This window comes from Dissoconium aciculare (assembly GCF_010015565.1).
Source record: "Dissoconium aciculare CBS 342.82 unplaced genomic scaffold K489scaffold_1, whole genome shotgun sequence".
Taxonomy (NCBI): domain Eukaryota; kingdom Fungi; phylum Ascomycota; class Dothideomycetes; order Mycosphaerellales; family Dissoconiaceae; genus Dissoconium; species Dissoconium aciculare.
Window position 1 is genome coordinate 975,238 of NW_022984951.1, and position 21,758 is coordinate 996,995.

The 21,758-nt window shown below is 54.5% G+C and overlaps 7 protein-coding genes across 7 annotated transcripts; 2 read left to right on the forward strand and 5 right to left on the reverse strand.

The window, feature by feature from the left end:
• Positions 1-549: 549 nt before the first annotated feature.
• K489DRAFT_311651 (uncharacterized protein) lies at positions 550-1,922 on the reverse strand (the record flags this gene model as incomplete). The annotated part of the gene is made up of 2 exons (XM_033600798.1): positions 550-669; positions 732-1,922. The coding sequence occupies 2 exons, from the start codon at positions 1,920-1,922 to the stop codon at positions 550-552; spliced, it is 1,311 nt and encodes a 436-aa protein (XP_033464249.1).
• Positions 1,923-3,508: 1,586 nt separating this feature from the next.
• Positions 3,509-6,133, forward strand: K489DRAFT_397530 (uncharacterized protein; the record flags this gene model as incomplete). The annotated part of the gene is made up of 9 exons (XM_033606908.1): positions 3,509-4,065; positions 4,101-4,491; positions 4,745-4,855; positions 4,996-5,050; positions 5,100-5,131; positions 5,227-5,293; positions 5,337-5,419; positions 5,504-5,538; positions 5,783-6,133. The coding sequence occupies exons 1-9, from the start codon at positions 3,949-3,951 to the stop codon at positions 6,131-6,133; spliced, it is 1,242 nt and encodes a 413-aa protein (XP_033464250.1). The 5' UTR covers positions 3,509-3,948.
• Positions 6,134-11,551: 5,418 nt separating this feature from the next.
• Positions 11,552-12,598, reverse strand: K489DRAFT_405940 (uncharacterized protein; the record flags this gene model as incomplete). The annotated part of the gene is made up of 1 exon (XM_033607199.1): positions 11,552-12,598. One exon carries the CDS (start codon positions 12,596-12,598, stop codon positions 11,552-11,554), a length of 1,047 nt encoding a protein of 348 aa, XP_033464251.1.
• A 443-nt stretch (positions 12,599-13,041) lies between these two features.
• K489DRAFT_306362 (uncharacterized protein) lies at positions 13,042-14,063 on the forward strand (the record flags this gene model as incomplete). The annotated part of the gene is made up of 2 exons (XM_033600565.1): positions 13,042-13,131; positions 13,197-14,063. Coding segments are annotated over 2 exons (957 nt in total), but the record flags the coding sequence as incomplete, so codon positions are not given.
• A 1,815-nt stretch (positions 14,064-15,878) lies between these two features.
• Positions 15,879-17,868, reverse strand: K489DRAFT_9706 (malate synthase). The gene is made up of 3 exons (XM_033609086.1): positions 17,285-17,868; positions 16,797-17,221; positions 15,879-16,726 (listed from the first exon to the last, which is right to left on the reverse strand). The coding sequence occupies exons 1-3, from the start codon at positions 17,655-17,657 to the stop codon at positions 15,938-15,940; spliced, it is 1,587 nt and encodes a 528-aa protein (XP_033464253.1). The 5' UTR covers positions 17,658-17,868; the 3' UTR covers positions 15,879-15,937.
• A 629-nt stretch (positions 17,869-18,497) lies between these two features.
• Positions 18,498-19,401, reverse strand: K489DRAFT_414834 (uncharacterized protein; the record flags this gene model as incomplete). The annotated part of the gene is made up of 1 exon (XM_033608170.1): positions 18,498-19,401. The coding sequence occupies one exon, from the start codon at positions 19,399-19,401 to the stop codon at positions 18,811-18,813; it is 591 nt and encodes a 196-aa protein (XP_033464254.1). The 3' UTR covers positions 18,498-18,810.
• A 776-nt stretch (positions 19,402-20,177) lies between these two features.
• Positions 20,178-20,998, reverse strand: K489DRAFT_311121 (uncharacterized protein; the record flags this gene model as incomplete). The annotated part of the gene is made up of 4 exons (XM_033600759.1): positions 20,178-20,238; positions 20,311-20,525; positions 20,595-20,738; positions 20,948-20,998. The coding sequence occupies 4 exons, from the start codon at positions 20,996-20,998 to the stop codon at positions 20,178-20,180; spliced, it is 471 nt and encodes a 156-aa protein (XP_033464255.1).
• Positions 20,999-21,758: the final 760 nt, after the last annotated feature.

A 21,758-nucleotide genomic window follows, 5' to 3' on the forward strand; every position in this document is an offset into this window, starting at 1 on the left:
CCCTCCAAGAGGGGAAAGAAGTAAACAAAGCCAAGTGACTCTTTCGCCCCTCCTGCATCTCAAAAGTCTCAACTTGTGTTGTGTCACGTGTATCGAAAATCAAAACCTTGGACACGAGGTCCAGGAAAACTCCGCCCGGGTCACTCCATGTCGTCCCAGGACATCACAAAAATCAAACCCAAAACTCTCCCGATATACCAGATCAGGACTGGGTAATCATGAAGGTCAAGATCAAGGTTTCCCATGCCGAAGTCGAGCACTGTGCTGTCAAGGAGCGGCTGCTCGACCGGAGGCATAGCGCTGCCAAAATCACGGCCAAGGCTCCAGATGAGCGCGCATTCGCTCGGGTATCGTCCCGGAAAGCGTGACGCTGTGGTTCGTGGCTGCATGCTGTCCCGAGGCAGTTGCGTCCTCTAGGGCGGGTTTTCATGATTGCATCGGGTAAGTATGGCAATAATACATGTTTTATTTCAATGAAGTGAAAAGTCGATGCGGCCGTGTGTATCATCGTCGAAGAACAGGAAGATTCGTGCAACGCCCTCCCGGTTCTCATGATCCCTGAACAGGAGGGCTGTGGTGATCATCGTCGCTGTTGGGTGAGGACCCGTCGATCTCCTTGACTTCACTGGTGCCGAGCGATTTTCCGCAGCCTTTGACGAGGACATGTCTCTGTTATCAATGGGTCAGTTAAAGATTCGGAAATTTTCTTCATTGTGCACCGAAAGACAAACCTTGAGTGCATCCTTGCGTGAAAAGCTTTTGTCGCAGTGGCCACATGGGAATGGCTTCACCGCGAGATGGATTCGCTTGTGCCTCTTGAGATCGTGGTTGCGGTTGAAGCTCTGTGTACATTGATCACATCGGAAAGGCCGATCATTCGCAGGGTTGGGATGATGACCTGTCTGGTGGCCGTAGAGCTGCTGCATTTGTGCCATTTGACCGCTGTTCATGGGCATGCCCATCTGATGCGGCATACTGCCGACGAGCGAAAGCTGACCGCCATGGCTATTGAGCCCCGAGAATGCGTTGTTGGGCGGTAGGACTGCGCCGCTTGACTGGAAGTAAGGTCGGTGGGTATTTCCGTACATTGGTGCGTTCCATGATTGTGAATGCAGTGACGGTATCGATCCGAATTGGCTCACAGGTGAGGCTTTGGCCAAGGGATTCATCCCGCTGATCGGGCTGTGCTGTGAGTGCGATGGGCCGGATGATGAGTATGCGTGTCCTGCCGAAGTCGGGTGTGAGGTGTGGTGGTATGATGGCGTCGGTGGTTGCGAGGAGTGGTACGAGTTCGTGGGCGTGTGCCGTGAGAATGTATCCTGTGCGTGGACTGGTGAAGCCTGAGAGGCAGATACGGGTGGCTGTCCTCCTACCATTGCACTGCTGATCATCTGGTGATGTTGGTGCACCGCCGGCTGGCTGGGCGCAGACATGGGCATCGACGACGAGTATTGTGAGATCTCATACGGCGGAGGAGGTAGCGCTTCGCTGGCGGTCGGTGATTGTGATCCACGAATTATGGAGTTGAGCGAAGGAGAGAACAGACCACGGCCCTGGCCGAAAGAGTGTTGCTGCGGTGCGGTCGATTGGAAGCCACCGTATGGGGCGTGGGAAGTGTGCGGTGGGTGCCACATGCTGGTGGGAGTGTATGGAGGGACCGATCCGTTGTTGGAGCTGGGAGCGATGGAGGAGACTGGACTCAGACCATCCGATGAGCCGTTGCTGGGAGGCGTAAGTAGGTTGCCCACGCTGCTCAGGGTGGTCGGGACCGGCGCTGGCTGTGCGTATGAATGTGTCGGATACTTTTGTTGCAGGCTGGCGAGCGGTGGTGGTGGTAGTTCGAACGTGCCTAATTGAGAAGCGTTGGGTCGACGGGCTGCGAAACTGCTAGGAGCACCCATATGGTCGTGCCCGTGAACCATTGACAGAGGGTAGGCTACGGCGGCAGCCACGTTTGCGGTAGGGATGAAGTCAGAGTTTAGAAGTTGTTGGTCGGACGGAGGCGTTGGCGGCAACACAAATGGTCGCTGCTGGGTGAGAGTTTCAACTTGCCAGGCTGTTCCTGGTGGTGTATCGTTGAAGGACGCCAGGAAGGGCAGGTTGGAAAGCTGTTGGCGAGGTTTTGAGGGTCGTTGACAGATCAACTAGTGGTTCAAGTCACACGTCTCGAGAGCAGGTTGTCATATATCACAAAGACTGAAAGATATATCAGTATCTTGATCGACGAAACGTTTTCAATTTTCGATAGTGACACGAGGAAGTAGTGGCAGAAGTCGTCTCGCGGATACGATGTGGTCAAAGTGCAAGGGCCGTTAGAATGGGTCGTGGCACATCGATATGTAGTGAAGAATTCCAAGGAAGTGAAAGGCAGATTCTTTCAAAGGAGCGTGCAACAACAGATGAGGGCGATCCAGAGACCGACGGGCGGGGAGTTGGCGTGCGTCGATGGGTTGCACAGCCGGAGCGACTTACCACTCTGAAAATAGGACTTTCTGAACGGCCGTGAAAGGAACAAGGAAATCAATACTCGTGCCACACACACACCCGATCGTATTGTGTCGAATGCGTAACCGAGTATGACGGAGACAAGAGTTGTTTCGTGTGAAGAATCCGGGAGTCCGCTACAGTGTCGAACAGACTCGCTGTTGGGTGTAGTAGTAAGCTCGGAATGGCACGGCGACGACGGAGGACGATTGATCGTTGAATGTAAGAAGGACAAGACGATATACGCGCGCTACCAGGAAGGTGAAGTCGGCGATTGGATTCCAAGAGCGGTCAGAAGGATGTCGTCGTTGATGTCCGATGAGATCGATTGTATGACAGGTCCAAGGGAGGAGGAGATGGTTCAGGGCGTGGAGGGACGGTTTTGCAACGTCGAGGACGGGCGTCGACAACGAGGCTGCCACGAGGTGAGGTTGGCGTGTTTCGAGAAGGACGGGATAGATCGATGGACGAAACAACGAAAAGGCAACGAGTCGAAAGAGCGAAGGAAACGGCGATCCTTTGTTTAAGCTCGGGTTCCTGGCGTGCGGGAGGCGGTCGTCGCAGTCGGAGGGCTGGACGCGGTCGATAGCCTCGCGAGACGACTTTGACGTGCATACCGAAATGGAATACGTGCGACCAAGTATCCTAGTACACTGTACTAGGGATCTAGGTTTCTAGCAGACGAGACGAGACGAGACGAGCGACTGGAGCAGTCGGGTGTGTGTCGATGCATCATGGCCGCCATACACACCACCATTATTGTCCGTTAACAGGAGCACCACCACAACACCATCCTCGACACCACCTCCACCACCATCGCCATCAGCACCATGCCACGGACACCACCTTCACACCCATTCCCGCTGCTGCTGCTGCTGTTGTTGTTGCTGCTGCTGCTGCCCACATCACTACTTCCACCACTGTGCCAGTCATCACAGGCCCAGAGGGAAATTGTTTGAGAAGGGAGCGGCTAGACGAGGAACATGGGCCATTCCATTAGCGTGGCCGACGAGGACGACCATGGGGAGCGGGTGGTGGTGGTGGTGGTGGTGGTGGGCAAAAGAAAAGAAGACTGGAAGAAGCAAAAGAAGCACGGGGGGACGCTGCGGAGAGCTACCGTGGATTGGGCTTGCCGGTGGTCTCTGCTGTGTGGTGAGAGCCCGAGAGAACCTTGAATTCCCTACAGTCCACGGGTTGCAACACATCTCCAAACGAAAAAAAAACAAGCCATTTCCCTCGTCTCTCCCATCGGGGCCAGCGGGATGGGAACTAGAGGTTCGGTACAGTAGCGCCAGATTCGTTTGATTAGTCTAGAGTGTAGGTTTTTAGTGCACGCGGGAAACAGGGCATACATGCGGGTGGGTGCGTGTGCGTGTGCGTGTGAAAGTGCGAGTTGGGTGTGGCTGCCCCGGCCAGGGTGGTGCAGGACGAGATGGGTGGTGGTCACGGTGATAGATAGTCATCATGATTATTGCGTTGGTTTGGTCTGTCTGTTGTTTGGAGGTGCGCGTGCGGATGAATGGCCAGGACGGCGATGAAGCATACAGTTCTGTCTATGTGCGTGTAGGGGAGTGTGTGCGTGTATGTGTTTGTTTGTATGTGTGTGTGTGAGGAAGAGAGTGGGTTTGAGCCTTGCCAATTCGCGTGATGCGCGTGGTCTAGTTCTCCATCACAGCAATGGATGTGACACGTTGGTGGTGCCGATGCCAGTCGTATCGATCGTCGTGATTCTCATCAATCCCCGAGAACAGCCGCCGGAGAAGAGCATGCGATGGGATGGCGTGAGGAGTTGGTTCATCACCCGAGGGAGCAGCAGCAGCAGCAGCAGCGGTAGAAAGAGGAAAGAGGAAAGAGGAAAGAGGGCGAAAGGGAGCAGAGGCCGCACCACCATCGCCTTCACTACCCGCACGCTTCCCGGTGATGATAGTGATAGGTCTGCTCTGCTGCGGGATCGTGAACTTTTGAAGCAAAGTTGGACATCCCAGCATCGGTATGGGTGCAGTATGCGTGTGTTTGTCCACGGGTACCATATAATTCACGATGAATCACGACGATTGTACTTACTTGAATTGTTATTGTATGGTTATTTTGCTGGCTCTATGTGAAGCCTGATATGTGTACGATGATGTTGCTGGGTCCGGATAAAGAGCTCTCTCCTGATCATCGGTGTCTCTCGCCGGTGCTGCTGCTCTTGTTGGAGACGTTCGCTGCTTGTCGCTGCTGTCGGCCTTTCCATGCTGTCGCTACGACTGTTGCCTAGGCGCGCGTCCGCCGCTCCCTGCGTGGCATTTCGGTGCTTCTTTCTCAAAGCTATGGGCTAGTTTTTGGTATCCCTTTCCTCCTCAACACGAGCTGATCACACACACACACCGTGTGTTTCTTTCACACCACGGCTGTCAAGAACTGCCTCGTTGTGTGCCGACCCTTGCCTCACCGTTCGACTCGCCAATCACGAGGTTTCGCGTGGAAAAAGTTGCCGAATAACGTTCGGAAACGACCTATGTACCATAGTTCCATCCTGGTCCTTCCGTTTGGCAGCCGTTGGGCCCATCGCCTACCTCGGTAGGTACGTCTCCATCCTCAACACCCACAGTACTGCCTGTCCATAATACCAGACCGAGCTCTGAGCATGGTGTCTACGGGTCCTGTATGTATGTATGTATGTATGTATGCCGTCCTGTTCTCTTGACCAATGCCATCCGCACCCAATCACGGGAAATAGGCTAGACCCGATCTAAGCAGGCGTGATGGAGGAGGCCACTGCGGCGGCGGACGGGTCAGCAGAGGCGGGCGGGTGGATGTTCAGAAGGTGTGTCCGTGTGTGTGTAAAAATATGTATGTGTGCGTGACAGACCAGACGCTCCTGCACGATGCAGCCAGCCCGCGCGCGGCCAGTCTGCTGATAAAAAGCAGTCCAGGCGGTGGAACTACCTAGGTAGGGCATTCTGCCTGCGGAAACTGTGCCTGCCCAGGTGTTCGTTGAGCGGTACAGTGCTGTTCTGCACACTATATCGACCAGCCAATACCTTGCAAGATCATCCCGACTGCCATCCTGTGAGTAATATACGATTTAGATACCCATGTTGGCGCGAATCAATGAGTGAATCGCGGCGGTCTGCCTGTCACCATGCTATAATGCGTGGAAGCGAATGCGTGTGCGTGTGTGAGAGGGAGAGAGATTACTCCTTGTATCTTAGCATCAATCGCTCCTCTCGGGATAGATCATCTGCCTCATCTCGCTTACCTCACTTGCATCTGTAGTAGTCAGTACAACATGCATGTATCGACGGCGGCTCAGCCAGGAATTGGATCTTCAAGCTCCTTCCGTCACAACGCTGAAAATGCCGCGGCACAAGCATTTGATCCTCTCAACGTCGATCCTGATGACAGTTCGCTCGAGACCCTCATCCCGTCATATGGCTGTGACGAGGAGCGAGGAACGCCTATTTGTAAGCCTCGATGCGGTACCTGCGTGCCGCCAGTTGACACAACAGTGGATAAGGAATGCCCTCGGCAGCCTCATTGTTCCACATTCGACGAGGGCATGCACATCACGAACCAGAAAGCCGCCTTGGTGCCACTTTGCCTTGGTGCCACTTTGCCTTGGCCAGTACTAGGGGATCGCCGCGTCTGCTCGAAGCGATGCTGACGACGCCTGGCCTGATGATGTCTGTTGGCATTTTCATGTAATCTGGGATGGCTTTGGTGAGATTAAGCGGCACAGCACGCTCATGTACCTCAACGATGAAGGATCTACACCGAGGGAGCGCGGTGGCACTATGCATGTGCGAGGGCTGATATGCCACAATGCAGGACCAAGGCGATCACTCGTTGAGGCCAACATGTTGCACGTGCGGCCACTCGCAGATCAAGATCAGGCTGACCTCTGCACTCAGATCTGGGCCTCGATTCCAATGCACACTCCGATAATGAGGCGATCACGAACCAAATGTTTTCTAAGCAGTTGTTGATGAGCGAGATCGATCCATTTTTGTCCTCGAACTCTGTCACATGTGATGCAAAACACCTCAGTCAGGCCGACTGTGCGCATTCTCTTTGCTTAGTGGTCCATGAGTTGTGCTGGAAACCAGCGCTTCAGCTGCTCCTGCACAGCACTGTCTGCCATGCATTCAGCATCAGCGCGTATGTTGGCAGACCTCGCAGTTGGCGCCGGTCGCTGGGGGTGCATTTGGAGGTAGCGAATCAATCTCACGCCAGGCCTCCAGCATGTGGCGGGCTGGCTGCCGTCACGTTCGCGCGCTGGCCCGAACCCCTCTCGTCACAGTCCGTTGCATTCACCAGCTTTTCACGTCAATCGAGCGTCCTCGCGCCTGTGCTCACCGTGTTTGAGAAACCGAAAGACCTATTATTTCGCTGTCGAGCCGCAGTACTCGGTCATTTGCTCGTACTTTCGAGGTGACCGCAACGCGTTCACAGACCGTGTCTCATTTCCCGAGTCCGGGAGTTGGGGCGGGAAGGAATCCTCATGCAATGTGGCCCCGGTCTTTGCACAACTCAAATGATAATCCCGGTCTTCTACGAGATGACATTGAACCCTTGTCATCAGCAACATCAGCTCGTCGCCAATCCACTTCGTGCGTGACAGCCCGCTATTGGGCAGGCCCCGGCGCGAACACATGGCCATTTGATCGAGTCGAGACTCATGTTCGCTTGGCCTGCGTAATGTCATATGCACCTTGCTAAACACGGAGAATATATCGCGACATGGGTCTTGCACTTCCCTAATCCGACTCGCTTGATGGCGCTTCCTGAACTGTCATTGCGGGTGCATCGAACGTGCAGGCACTGTGGATTTCTCCATCGTGACACCTGGACACAATGTGATTGTATCTGGACGAAGGCAAATGACACAAACATGCTCGCTCGTCACACTCCATCTCTAATTTGCGACGTGTAACAACACATCACCCCATCCAAACACTATTACTTAAACACGCTTTTCGCGAGCAATGACCGCAGCTGAACAAGCACTGGAGCGGCGTCACACAGTACCATCGGGAAACCCAACCCCATCGTACGTGTATGCTTCATCGTATCACACTCATAACAGCTGGACGTTCTTTGCTGCCGGCAGGACGCATATGGAGTTGGTCCTAGGTAGCGCGAGGATGGTGGGTTGAAGAAGACCTAATCGGTTGCGCACATTACGATTTGGGCACATTTGTCAAGTTCGGGACTTCGACCGGATCGGCAGTAGCTTCCCTCAACCGAGCGGGCCGCCCGTCGACAGTACCGTTGGTCTTTTCTGCTGGGCCGCCTGGCTTATCTACTGTGCGCTGCCACGTGCGAGAGCGTTCCTGTTCGACCTCCTCGGCTTGCGTGTGCGTGGTGTGAGTATCTAATAACCACCAGATGGGGAGCTTGACATCGCGCGAACAATAGTCGCAGACGATTGTCTTTCCTCGTCAGATTCACAGACCATGTTTGCACTTCATCTGAGCTGTATGCACCCAGATGTGCGAAGATTTAAGATACAGCACAGCTGGTTGACCGATGCGACCAATCATGTGGGTTGCTCCACGCCGAATCCAATGGAACCTATTTCAAATGCGCCCATTTTGGATGGGTTCCAACACTGCGGCGCGGTCCCCTCGGCCTATCGACAGCGATAGCCCTGAGCGCACAAATCCAGCATGTGGTTGTGGGAGCGTCTGCAAGGAGGAACACTCGTACAAACGTCAATTTCCATGGAGGATCGCGCCCACAGCAAACCGTCGCCGCCGCCATGCGGCTTGGCTCAGCGGTCTCAACGCCTGCCGCGGATATGGCTGTCAAGTTCCGGGTTTGAGAGCAGGTAATAGTGTTTGTGCCTTCAATTCGTCAAGAACGCTTTGAAGCTACACAACAGACGATTCGAGGCACTCTGGCATGGTTTGCAATATCATCATGATCCTGGGTATAGCGTATTGCAAGCTTCAAAGGTCATCCTGCATACGATGACCTCACTCTTGGGCCGCTCGTGACTAGCAAATTGCAATGCATTTACGAATTATCATTCTTCTCACATCACAGCTGATGACATACTGTCCGAAAATGGACGTCCGAGATGCGCATAGCGCTGATGTTTTAGTCTGACAGGGAAAGGCATGGGACCAATAATTATCTGTGCTAAGCGAGACTCGACATCACATTAAACTCTTAGGACTGTATGACCTCGCACGCAAGCTTTGGATCCAACACTCCCAAGCACATCGAATACACACACACAAGTGGTCTCATCTTTGCCTGGGCTGGCGAGACAAGCAACAGGACCCGGTCTGCACGCCGGTGTGTCGACCAAACGGCCCGAGCCAGTAGAGTTTGCCATGGCGTGGACAAGCCCGTGAGACCAATTCCCACGCCGGCCTGACCATGTTTCCATTGCTTCGGGACTTTTTTCCTTCACGCACGAGGGAAAAGTGCAGTGCTAAAAATTCCCTCTGCAAGCCTTCGGCGACGCCGATGGCTAGACCCATGGGAAACGCGTGGACGCCCTCGGCTGCCCGTCATTTTTATCCCTGCGTGTGTGGGCGCATCTCCGCCTGCACCCCATCAAGCCTCCAACACCGAGCCAGCGTTGGGGTTGTACGCCCACAGGATGCATCCGGTACACGCACACACACGCCCCTACATCTGTGCGATTCGAAAGTGCTTTTCCAACTGGAAATACGATTTCCGTCGGATACCGCGTCGCCTGCCTTACATGTCCTCTCCCGTGGTACCGTGCAAAATAAACGTGTCGACGGTTTCGGACAGTGCACGAAAGAGGAAACCTGCGAACACGAGAGCCACCTAAGGGCTGACCGGCCCTTTTTGCGATCGCCCGGTCTCGACCTTTCGCTTTGTTCATCTGGGCCTCCGGAGCTATCTGTCCGTCACGCTGATCGCCCTTTTAATCAGATGAGTAGCGATATACGACTGACGGCAAGACCAACGTCATCATGCGATCTGCAATCTGCAATCTACGATACGTCACGAGAGGTGCTCGCATGGAGATCGCAACGACGGAGTGTATTATTTTCGTATCGCGATGCAGACACCCTGTCACGCCGATGGTTGTCATCATCGAACTACGACTCCTGATGACCACCGCAAATTACATACTCGCTCACACCTCAAACCAGCTTCCCCGCATTGCCATTTCGCGCTCAGCGACGGGAGCATGACAGGTTCAAGCTCTTTTCGGGTCTAGTGATTTGATCGTGAAGTTGGAGGTTGGATGTTGTAGTTCTGTAACTTGGTCTATCGTAGCGTTTGCATGTCACTCCACTTGACACGAAGACCAACGTGCTGTCCACTCGGCAGACGATGGAGGTTGCTGATGACACCCATCGGTATGTCGTCGACACGATGATCGCGAGGTACAATGACATATCGCACGGGTTCTGCTGCTGTCATCAGACGCGGAAGATACGTCCATGGCATGTCATGTCTCCTCTCCCCTCACCAAGAATGTTTCTTAGTGCGAATGACTAGCAAGCGGCACCTGCGTTCGCTCCGTCCAACTAGAGCCCGTTGTCAGCAAACGACATGCCAATCAAACTTGTTTCGTCCTCGCGTGGAAGCCAACCCATGCGCTGCTGCAATCCTGCATTCGAGGATTAAGTTTTGACAGTTAGGTGAGAGGAGTGCTTCTGGAAACGCGAAACTTTGTTCCTTCTCACGAGACAATGGAGATGGCGGCGACGGCGTCGTTTGACGGAACCTTGACTACACACGCTGGCGCCCGCCAGCATTCTTCAGGCAAGCTGTCTCTCCCACCTACCCATCTCCTCCGATTTGTGCGATTCCTATCAACACCTCGAAGACCTTCCGACTTGTGATCTGAAGGTGGAAAACAATAAATCTGGAGGACCCTGTCGCATTGCCGTGCCGTACTGTCATCGCATCGCATCGCATCGCATCGCATCGGGAGGACAGGACTGACAAAAGAAACGATCACGGATTGGTGCTCCTGCCGTAAACAGCAAGGCGTCAGGGTCTAACGATGAGAACTTTGGGAGAGCAAGATCTCACACTTTCCGTCCTTTCCCCAACCCAGTACGGGTGGAGAGTCCGCAATCCTTCTTCGGCCCGCGGTTCCCTCTGGTCCTCCTCTATGTTTTTCATACTATACCGATGTGATGATGAGTAACGAATACGTTTCAAGGACTGGGATGTGAACGGAAATGTCTCTCTCAGGCGTCCCGATTGGGCAATATCGCCGGGCGAGCGAGCTTGTATAATCATCGTGATTTCTTTCTCCAGTAGCAGCGGCAGATCTAGCACTAACAATGTGTGCACTATGCAACTCCGTGATGTGATATGATACATTCATGATAGCCATCACCACTACCACCACCACCACCCTCGGCTCTTTTCTTCCACATAGCAAGCCTGCTGATCTCGCTAGGGCTCCTGCATGAGACGGTTCGAAGGCGGCGTTCGAGGGGCGGCGACGGGTATTCCCTTCGTCCTCCCTTTCATTCCCTTCGGTGGCATGAAAAGACATGTTTCCCATCCCATCCATTTCGACTCCAGACCACACCTGACAACAAACTTATGCACAGCATGTACTGCACTGTACCGTTCATCTCGCCATCCATTCTCTCCCCACCCCCCGGCCCATCGCATGCTTCACCGCGCAGCGCCCAGGCGCTAGCTCGTCGCTCATGATTCCCACGTGGATGGTGACAGACGAGACGGAATGGTGAAGCGTGTGTGTCTCCGTCCTTCCCGCGCGCACCGATCGACTCTCGTCTCGTCTCCATATAGAACTTGTGTGGGCGGCTTGTACTACAAAACAGCAGCTGCCCCGGAGGCCTAGACTCTCGCGACCGTCATTCGCCCGGGCTGGACCGCCTCACGTGTTTTTTGACGGGTGCGCGTCATCGCATCTACACAGGTATGTATGGACAATTATTTGCGTAATGTTTGTCAACTACATCTTACATTGAGCACACCTTTGGACAAATCTCCGGCCCTGTGTGATCATCACACAATCGCGGGAGGGACAAGACTCGGCGGGACAGGCTAATCCACGGATGAGCCGATGGCGTCACACCCTTCTACTTCTTCCTCTTTTCCTTCACTGAACGAGGCTAGAGTCGCTTCGCCAGGTGTGGTTCATTCGATGGTCAGACGACGACGCGGCCAAGGGGGGAAATGCAGCGACTGCTTCCGCCACGATCGTGGCTACATGCCGGCTGTAATCGACATCGTATAGCCAGGTCTGATCAGGGCAGAAGAGGGCCAGCTCCACCCCCCATTCTGGCGCGGTCACGCCGAGGACCTCCCGGTTGTGTTGCAGCTGCGGCGCGGAGAAGTCAAGCCTTCGCACTTGGAGCCTGCAATGTGGAAGTTGGCGCTGCACCGCTGCAAGCCTGGGACCATCCTGTCGCCGTAGACGAAGCCACGGCTGGGCGAGGAGGCCCGCGGCATAGCTTCGTAGGAAGCGGTGGGCCTGTGCTCGGTCGTGGTAGATACGGGTCTCTGTCCGCCCAGCGTCAATGCCTCGATTCCACCTGCCGATATAGAAGTACGCGCCTGGGCGAGAGAAGTACTCCAGCCGTCGGGCGACTCGTGCATGCTTCTGTGGTGATATACATGAAGCGGTTCTCGAATCATCGTGACCGTAGAGACCTGCCCTTGGCCCGGCATCTGGAGCTCTTCGATAGTGGAGATAGGTCCGGAAGGCTTGGATGAAACCATCAAGAGTGAAGTGGACAGGCACGATGACCACCGACTTCATCCAAGGTCCAAACTTTTGAACCGCCATCTCCAGCCGAGCCAAATTTGCGCCAGTAATCCAGAACAACCTGCGCTCAAGGTAGTGCTGGGCAAAAAACGGTCGAGTGGTCTCTTCCCACTCCTTGCACACAAGACGGCAGGCACACACCTCTCGTCCTACCAGATAGTAAAAGACCATGCTGAGTATCTCGTATGGCAAGCGTGACAGGGATGCTGGAGAGGCTTTGCCTTGGGCCAAATTCCATGTGAGCATGCGGTACATGCTCTCCAAGTAAGTTCGTCGTTTCCGAACATGATTCCATCGTATGGCCTTCCGGTCCGTGTAATCGGCGTTGCGAAAATTACGAGGTTCCCTAAAAGCTGTAATCCGAGGTCCGTCTAGCATGATCTGTGCAGTCCAGCATTGACTGGACATCTGGTATCGAACGTGGGGATCTCGTCCGCGCATGGATTTGTGCTTGCCACGGAAGGCGCTGAGTGGCGTAGGTTTGATGTTTTGATCTTGTTCCTCGCCGGCGAACGAGTCTTCATGGACTGCCGCGACAGTGTATGGTGAGCTTCACATTTTGTCAGATGCGATGAACTGGTAGAAACATGTCGGGTCCGGGAGGCGACGAACATATAAACATATATATTTTTTGAACCACGACGACGACCACGGCATCGACAAGCTCCGATGGCGTTTGGCTGTGATGGCCACGTTGTGCTGCCGCTTGGCGGCTGCTATTAGGGGAATGATCGGCAGTCAGTCGTGCCGCGTTTGTCCAAGCTAGCATAAACCACGAACGACAGTTCCCATCTCGCATACGTGATCGTCACACAGAAACGCACAGTCGATCGGCAAGCATGTTGGTCTCACTCACAGTCGGCAAAGTCGATGCCGGAGTAGCTGTCCTCCTTACCGAAGACAAGCGCTTGGTAGGATCGCTCCATGTCCGATCGTCCCTGACAGCCTAGCTAATCAAGATCGCAACCGTCCTCAGATTGAATTTCCATCCATCCTCCTCCCGCCAGACATCCACTCCGGCAGCATCGTCGACATCAATGTCTCCCGCAATCAGCACGCCGAGCTCATCGCCGAGCAAAAGTTCGCCGCGCTACAGTCAGACATTCTCGGCGCATTCGGTTCGCGCTCGCCCTCTGCGCCTGTCCTACGCTGCCGCAATGCGACTCAGACCAGCATCGTCCTCGAATGGGACCCCGTCGATCTTGCGACCGCAGAGCTGCGCAGCCTGAGCCTATATCGTAACGGCACAAAGGCCGGTGTCATCCCAAAGGACAAGCTGAGCACGAAGATTAGTGGTCTTGCGCTGGATACGGACTACAATTTTCAGCTGGTCCTACGTACCAGTGCCGGTCAGTATGCTTCAGAGAAGATCACGGTCCGCACGCACAAGATGACGGACCTCACGGGCATCACCATCACCCCGGGTATCATGGCGCCGCAATTGAAAGACAGCTTGGCGGAGACGGTCAACCAAATCGGTGCAAAGATGATCGACACCGTCCGCATTGACACCACCCACTTCGTCTGTACGGACCCTCGCGGTCAGGCATGGGAGAAAGCCGTAGAGATGAACGTGCCCGTAGTGGTGCCAGATTGGCTCAAAGGTTGCGAAAGGGAAGGACGCATCGTCGGTGTCCGAGGATACTATCTCGACGCGGATCCCAAACTCCGTCAGATCGGCCCCACCACGACATCGTCGCAGCAGCGCGGCAGCGTCTCCAGCGTGGTCACTCGCGACGGCCCACGCATCGAGCATACTCCGCCTACCCCTGAACAGAGCCGCTCCGGCGGCGAGCGCGAAGGCAACACCTCGACCATCGAACCTCCCACGCCTCCGCCGAAGCCCGCGGGTGGGGCCTCAGCGTCGACGTCGACGACCTCGGTGAATAACGCCCAGGCCCTTCCCTCGCGGGGCGCCAAAGGTCTGACGCAGGATGAGAGTGATCTGGACAGCGATAAAGATGACAAGGATGATGAGGACGATGAGGATGAAGACTCGGACGACGCCTCGATTGTTGCGGCGGCGGCCAAAGCGAAAGCAGAGCGGCCTAGGCAAGCCTCGAAACCTGACGACGATGAAAATTTCGACGAGGTGGCGCTGTGAGGCCGAAGCGAGATCTTCTGAGCTGTTTACATTCGATAGATTATTTCCACATAATTTCGCGAGAGAGAAAAGTGACTTATATCTTGCCAATCTTTGGGGCCAGATTTCCCACCGCGTCGTGACACGACAGCCGTAAGCATCTCACGAAAGATGAATGCAACGAGGCCCCCCTCGACCTCTTCCCAATCACCCAATTAGACCACTCCTCAAACCAAGAGACCTCAAGCCTGTGTACAGTCTCTCCAGCTGATGGCCGACCCCACTCTGGAAACCGATCCCGGGAAACCTATTTCCATTGCTCCCTTCGTCGAGGGGTAACATCCTTCGTACAGGTGACATCCCCAGTCTGCTTCTCAACCGAGGACGACGACAGGCCAGCCACGAATGAGAGGGAAGATCCCATGGCGGCGCCGGAAGTCAAGCGACGTCGAACGACTCAATCTTCGACCACGACTGCGCCTGGAAAGAGATCCTGCGTCGACCTGGCCCCGTTGCCTGCTCTGCTCTCATTGAGGGAGGAGAGGGCGGAGGGTCTGGAGATGGAACATGTGGCGGAAGAGGAAAGAGGAAGAAATACTCTGTTCCAGCGGAGTAGGTTAGAGCGAGGGGAGTGTGACAATGCGAAGGTCTCGCGCTGGCTCTCCCTCCCTCTCTCCCTCCCTTCCTCCGGGCCCTCCCCCACTCGCACCGTAAGTGGGCTAGAGTTTGAAACGAGCGGATCCTTTCGAGATGTGAGAGAGTCTAAAATGAACGGATTGATTCTGTGTCGGTTGACGTGCCAGAATCAGATCTATAGGGAACTGCCCGACCGTGGTAGCGTCTTGTGAGAAGACTTGTTATTAGAGGGGAGGTCGCCGCTGTGCTGGTCTGTGAGCTGGAGATGGCAGGCACAAGGTTGCTATATGTCATGTCGTGAGTAGTTGAGTCTAGAGATTTTGGAGAAAGACGGCGTGTGCGTGGCATTTCGGAGATGGATTTACATATTTGCGCTGAGAATAACAAGGCAGGGGAGGGGATGAGGCTATCTTCTTCACATGTGACGCAGGTCTCATATGCTGGACTGGAACAATCATACCTAGGTATATATGCACCAACAGCGGTGATGAGCTGGAGCATGGGTAAGAACAGTCTGGGGAAACAAACCACGATACGACTGGAACGATGAAGTCGTAATGCTTCTCCTTGCTCGATGGGATAACGATGGGGATATAATGATTTTTTTCGGCTGTCTTTCATATTTCTTCTGCAAATAAGAGGCGCAAGATTTTTACATGACATGATCGGATAGACGACAAGAGAGGAAGCGCGGACCAACCTTAAGTGGTCGCGCCTCGATGCCGCTTTCCTCCAAAGGAATTAAATCCATTTCATTTTTCCAGCATACATCATACCCAGGTGAGCTTCGAGAGAACACTCCGGGAACACCGATTTCGTTCGTTTCGCTCGGGAATCTGTTTACAGCTTGGCAGCGGCGACCTTGTCGGCGGGAGCGGTGATCTCGTTGTAGAGGAGGCTGTGGGAAGAAGATGTCAGCGGTTGAGCTTCAAGTATCAAATATCATAGAATGGGGATAGTGTGAGTCTGGACGAGATAAGGGAAGGCAAAAAAAAAACTTACGAAGTCAAGAACTCGGCGTACTCCTCGCCGGTGACCTGGGTGGCAAAGTACTTGGCGGCGAGCTTGTACTTGTTGCCCTTGGGGCCCTTGCGCTCGAGCTCCTCGGCTTGCTGCTTGAGCAGGCTGAGGACGTACTGCTTGTCGACCTTCTTGCCCTCGGCGGTGGTGACGCCGTGCTTGACCCACTGCCACAGCTGGGAGCGGGAGACCTCGGCGGTGGCGGCGTCCTCCATCAAGAAGTTGATCGGGACACAGCCGACGCCACGGAGCCAGCCCTCCATGTAGCCGATACCGATGTTCAAGTTGACCTTGATACCGTTCTCGGTGATCTGACCGGGCACGTTCATGTTGAGCAGGTCGTTGGCGCTGACCTCGACCTCCTCGCGGCGGACGTGGAACTGGTTAGGGGTGGGCATGTGCTTGTTGAAGACCTCGGCGGCGATGGGAGCGAGGGCCGGGTGAGCGACCCAGGTACCGTCGTGGCCGGCGCGCACCTCACGGAGCTTGTCGGCGCGGACGCCGTCCATGGCCTTGTCGTTGGCGGCCTTGTCGTGCTTGATCGGGATCTGGGCGGCCATACCACCCATGGCGTGGACACCGCGACGGTGGCAGGTCTTGATGAGTAGGCGCACGTAGGCGTCCATGAAGGGTGAGGTCATGGTGACCTGGGATCGGTCGGGAAGGATGAATTGGCTGTTCTGACGGAATCGCTTGATGACGGAGAAGATGTAGTCCCATCGGCCGCAGTTGAGGCCGGAAGAGTGCTCACGGAGCTCGTAGATGATCTGTGTGGGGGAATCTGGTCAATCGCAAAGTTCTGAAAGGATGGTTATCGCTAGCATTCCATGATCTTACCTCGTCCATCTCGAACGCGGCGAGGATGGTCTCGATGAGGACAGTACCACGGATGGTACCGCGGCGCATGCCAATGTAGTCCTGAGCGAGGTTGAAGGCATCGTTCCACAGACGGGCCTCCAAGTGGCTCTCCATCTTGGGCAGGTAGAAGTATGGGCCGCGACCACGCTTGACCAACTCTTCGGCGTTGTTGAAGAAGTACAGGCCGAAGTCGAACAAGCTACCGGACATGGGCTCGCCGTCGACAACGAAGTGCTTCTCCTCCAAGTGCCATCCTCGAGGGCGGACGATGAGGGTGGGGAGGACGCGGTCGGTGCGGAGCTTGTACTCCTTCTCGCCCTGCTTGAAGTCGATCTGCTTGCGAATAGCATCGTAGAGGTTGACCTGACCGCCGATCATGTTGTCCCAGGTGGGCGCCGAGGCATCTGGAGAAGTACGTCAGTGAGCCGCCAAAGCAATCGAGTGTCAAAGTTCCCGCCCGAACTCACCCTCAAAGTCGGCCATGTAGGTCCAGACCTCCGCGTTCAAGGCGTTGACCACCATCTTCCTGTCGACCGGGCCGGTAATCTCCAATCGTCGGTCCTGGAGACCAGGAGCCGGCGGCGGACCCCGCCATGCGTCGTTCTCACGGATGTGCTTGGTCTCGGGAAGGAAGTCGAGGGAAGCGCCCTTGTCGAGCTCGGCCTGGCGGATCTGGCGACGCTCGAGCAGAGCCTTGCGGCGGGCGTTGAAGGTGCGGTGGAGGATGGCGAGGAAGACGGACGCTTCCTTGCTCAGGATCTTGCGGCTCTGGGGGTTGAGGCGGCCGAGGACGTTGACATCCTTGAGAACCTCAGACTCAATGACAGGAGTAGGAACCATGTTTGCGACTCGGGGTGGTTGGATGAGTGAGCGAGGTTGTGGGTGAAGAGAGGAAGTAGAGGAGGGAGGAGCAGAGAGAAAAAGAAAGCGGGACGGCGATCGTGAAGGTTGATATGTAAAAGCCCGGAGAGTCCAAGGCAGAGAGATGGATAAGATTGGAGAAGCGATGTGAGCTACGAGAGTGATTAACCGCGCTTCCACGACAAGCACGAGACAGACAGATGCGAGACCTCGACGATCACCCCGAGAGGAAACGAGTTGGAGCACCACACGCGCGCACACCTACAGCCATACAGTGCACTCATTGCATTCATTCATTGCATTCATTGCAAACTGTATGGTTCTACATTTCCTCCTACCCATCCACAATCATCACAGGCCCAACCATTGCGGCAATGCTCGGAATTTTTGGACAGGTCGGTGGAGTTGTCCCGGCCGGGTCATCACTTGGGGAAATGTGTATCTAGGGCAACACAGACAAGACCGACGTACCGATGGCGGGCAAGCAGCAGCAGCAGCAGCAAGCAGCAGGGAACGTTTAAAGCTCCCACCTGGACTGGACCATTGCCATAAAGCCGAGGATGCTTAAATCGCGGGCGGTTGTCGTCTTCTGGGGAACTTTTTTGCCCTTTGGCCCGCCACCCAATCGGCAATCAGTCTGATCTCTGCTGCTGCTCCATCGGCTTTGCGCCGGCTCTCGTCCGTGTCTGCCGCACAGACAAGACTGCCTACCTAGTACCTAGGTAGTACTCTTTCTGTACTCCACAACCTCCTCCATTTTTTCGTATATCATCATGACTGTTTCGTTTCACATGTCTGCTATGGGTATCACTCTACTTGCCGGTGCAGGTGCATTGTTATGACTGTTGTTCTTATGGTCGCTTGTGATGCTTGTCGGTGCTTGTGATAGACTCGCAATGTGTGCCGGTGGTCGATCCAGAATGTCTCAAGTGGTACAGTACTCTCTCACAATGCCATCGCATGTGGTTGTTCTCCGCCATGGATCTGGGGTAAACACACTGGCCTCCAGCTGTTTTCCGTTTCACTCTCTCGTCTCGGCGGGGGAACCTTAATCATCACGAGGTCATCACAGTCATTATCGTCAGCCGCTGCATGCACTTGACACAAAATCTAATCACTGTAAGTATCAGGCTCACGGGACCGCAGCTAAACCTGCGTACATCCATGTCATCACTTCCGTAAACGATCGGGGCCTTTCGACCGACATCGTCCTATAATGAGAATGACAATGACGATGACACCGTCTTGCGGATCGATCCAGATCGAGAGTATCCATGTCACCGAGTCCATCGTCGTCCCATAGCGTGTCTAGCAAGTAAAATTCGCCATGCGATACATTCATCACGTGCATGTAATGTACAACCTCACCCGGCGATCCGGAAGATTTCCCAATCCCGTTGATGGGAATATGGGCAGGGCGAGCCAACCGGGCTTGGCGCATCGGGCATTGGCACAAAGCAGTTGGAGAGAGAAGCCTGCAAAGCCGGTCAAAGCCCACACGATCGGTATGATCGCGGACTTCATTCGCTCCATCGTACGCCCTGTGCATGTCTTCCCAGATCTTTGTTTTCACACGATGATCATTCTTGACTGTGCGGCGTACATCTAGAAAAGTCCAGGCGTACGAGTTTCCTTCCCATGATCTATTTTGTGTGTCTGTCCTCCGCCGCTGCAGCCGCCATAGCCGTTTCAACTTCTTCTCTCTTCTCTCCATGTGAATCATTGCAAATGCTGTATATCGGGAATGCTCCTCTTACCCGCTCAAGTCTCGACCGGATGGTACGAATGTGACTTTACTTCCTGGAGATCGTTTACGCCCTGTATGTTATTCACTGCCATAGGGCGCGGATCAAATTCAAGCAAGCGGCGTTTTTACGTCCCCTGAGCGGCGGACGTGTGGAGGATTGATGGGAGGTGGAAGTCGAAACAGGCGGCTGCTGTGGTACGTGGACGATGACGATGTTCGCACACGCAAGAATGGCGACTGGTATCATCTGACAGAGTAGAGCCATGACGAAGTTGGACTATGTGTGTCGACGAGACGACAATAGAGCATTCGCCGATGTCCCTGCATCACATACATGACGTTGGAGTCGCTCGTGATTGATCGATCACAGACCGTTTGCACTTCTCATGACAGCTCCCTCAGTACGTCTCGGGGTTGAAAGAGAGTCCAATCGATTCTCTACGACGGAGATCAAGAATTGCATCAGCGAACATCCGGCTCCTTCTTCGCGCCATAGTTGGACCCAGCATCAACGTGCACATGGTGCCATCTGTGACGTTAACGATGTCGTCTCACCCTCGGATGACAATGAGCGCCAACGATGAAATGCAAATTGTGATTTTTCCTCGTTAATTGTCAAGCCTTAAACTCCACTACATCCCGAAGGCGGAAAATGTAACCGCACCATCGCCATAGAGAGAAAGTAGTCCGTGACCCTTTATGCATCCATCCGCTTCATCAAACCCATCGAGACAGCTGCAGACAAGACGAAATCAACGAGAAGTGGGCTTGGGCTTGGCCTGGGCACCCTTTGCGGCTTGCTTGCCGACGACACTACAACTCCCGTCAGTATATCTTCCGATGTGTATCTCACGAGATAGATATTCTAGCATTGGGGGAACTCACCGGCCGGTGGTGTGGGCAGCAGTCTTGGCCTTCTCGGCCTTTTTCGCGCTCTGTGCAGCGGCACGCTTCTCCTTGCCCTCCTTGATGGCTGCGACACGGGCGGCTGAACGGGCCTCAGGTCGCTGAGTGCGGCGCTCCTTGATCACATCGAGAGAGGCACCGACGACGGCACGCTGGGACTTGACTTGCTTGCGGCGGCGGGTCTTGGCTTGCTCCTGTGATAGGTGTTGGTCCAACTGTATCCATACTCATACGTGCTCTCCATCACGCCACGTCTAACATACCTCAGAGATACCCTTCCTTCGCTGTCTCCGGCACAGTACGGTCCAGGCGATACGGCGAGGGTTCTTGCGCTGGAGGAAAAGTGATTCTGACTTGCCGTTCTGGAAACGGAAGATCTTGCTGTCGGCGCGCACGAAGAGCTTACCCTACTCAGGGTGTCAGTATAGGCTCTTGTGACGGCATTCCTAGTCCCAAGCGCGACTCCGCTGGAATCTCCATCGATATGAATTTTCCTCCCAGGTTGTGCGGACGTGTCCTCCATGTGCAATCGCCCCAAAGTCCCTCATCCACCTCTTCCATGCACTTTCGCCAGCAGATGTCGCGCCAGGATTTATTCGAGTCAGTAATTGCGTACCTTGCCAGGGTAGATCTTCTGGCCAGAGAAGGTGTCTTCGTAGGTCCTCATTTTGGCGGTTGTGGTGTGCGATGGGTGTTGTGTTTCGGCTTCGTCGCCTTGAAGTCGTGAATTCACCTGGCGTGCGGCTGCTGATTACGGAATTTGTGGATAGCGGTGCGCATAGGCTTGGCATTCAGAAGCCGGGGACAACCCTAAGCCACGGAAGCCTTGACTCCTGTAACGATGTGAGAATTAACACCACCTGGGCACATGCAAATCAGATGAAGCTCTACATTGATATTGTGATGCTACTGGAGCAGGTATCTTGTCTTTGTACAGGGTCAGGTCACTTGTATACGAACAGGAGACAACCGTGGCGGATATCCGAATCTGTCGATGTGTCTGTCGATGTGTCTCGTACACACCAGCGGCGGGCTATTCACCGATGAACAAAATGACGACAGCCTATGTCAGTAATAAGCATTGTGGGCCAGACTGAACGACACCAGATTCCTAAAGGAGAGATTCTTCTATTCATGTGAATGCATGTGCTGTATGAGTTCACCACGGGCACATTGATGTCGCTTTTGCAATATGGAAGCACGCTTGAAATCGCACTATGTCCATACCCACCTAGATGCCAGATGAGTGGGTGGGGTTTCGCGTCTCGTTTAGACTTCTGATATCAGGTGCGTGACTACCAGCCATACAGCAGTCGCCGTTCTGACATATCTATCTTCATGAAAAGACCATGAAGACCTACCTATGTAGGTGGCTTAAGACGATGCGATCGCATATTATTATCTGAAGTTCAGAATGAGCTTGTGCA

Coding starts and splice junctions, on each gene's coding strand:
- K489DRAFT_9706 (XM_033609086.1), bottom strand. CDS start 17,657: ATGGTTCCTACTCCTGTCATTGAGTCTGAGGTTCTCAAGGATGTCAAC. Junction 17,222..17,284: donor CTACATGGCCGACTTTGAGG/GTGAGTTCGGGC, acceptor GTACTTCTCCAG/ATGCCTCGGCGCCCACCTGG. Junction 16,727..16,796: donor CCGCGTTCGAGATGGACGAG/GTAAGATCATGG, acceptor TCCCCCACACAG/ATCATCTACGAGCTCCGTGA.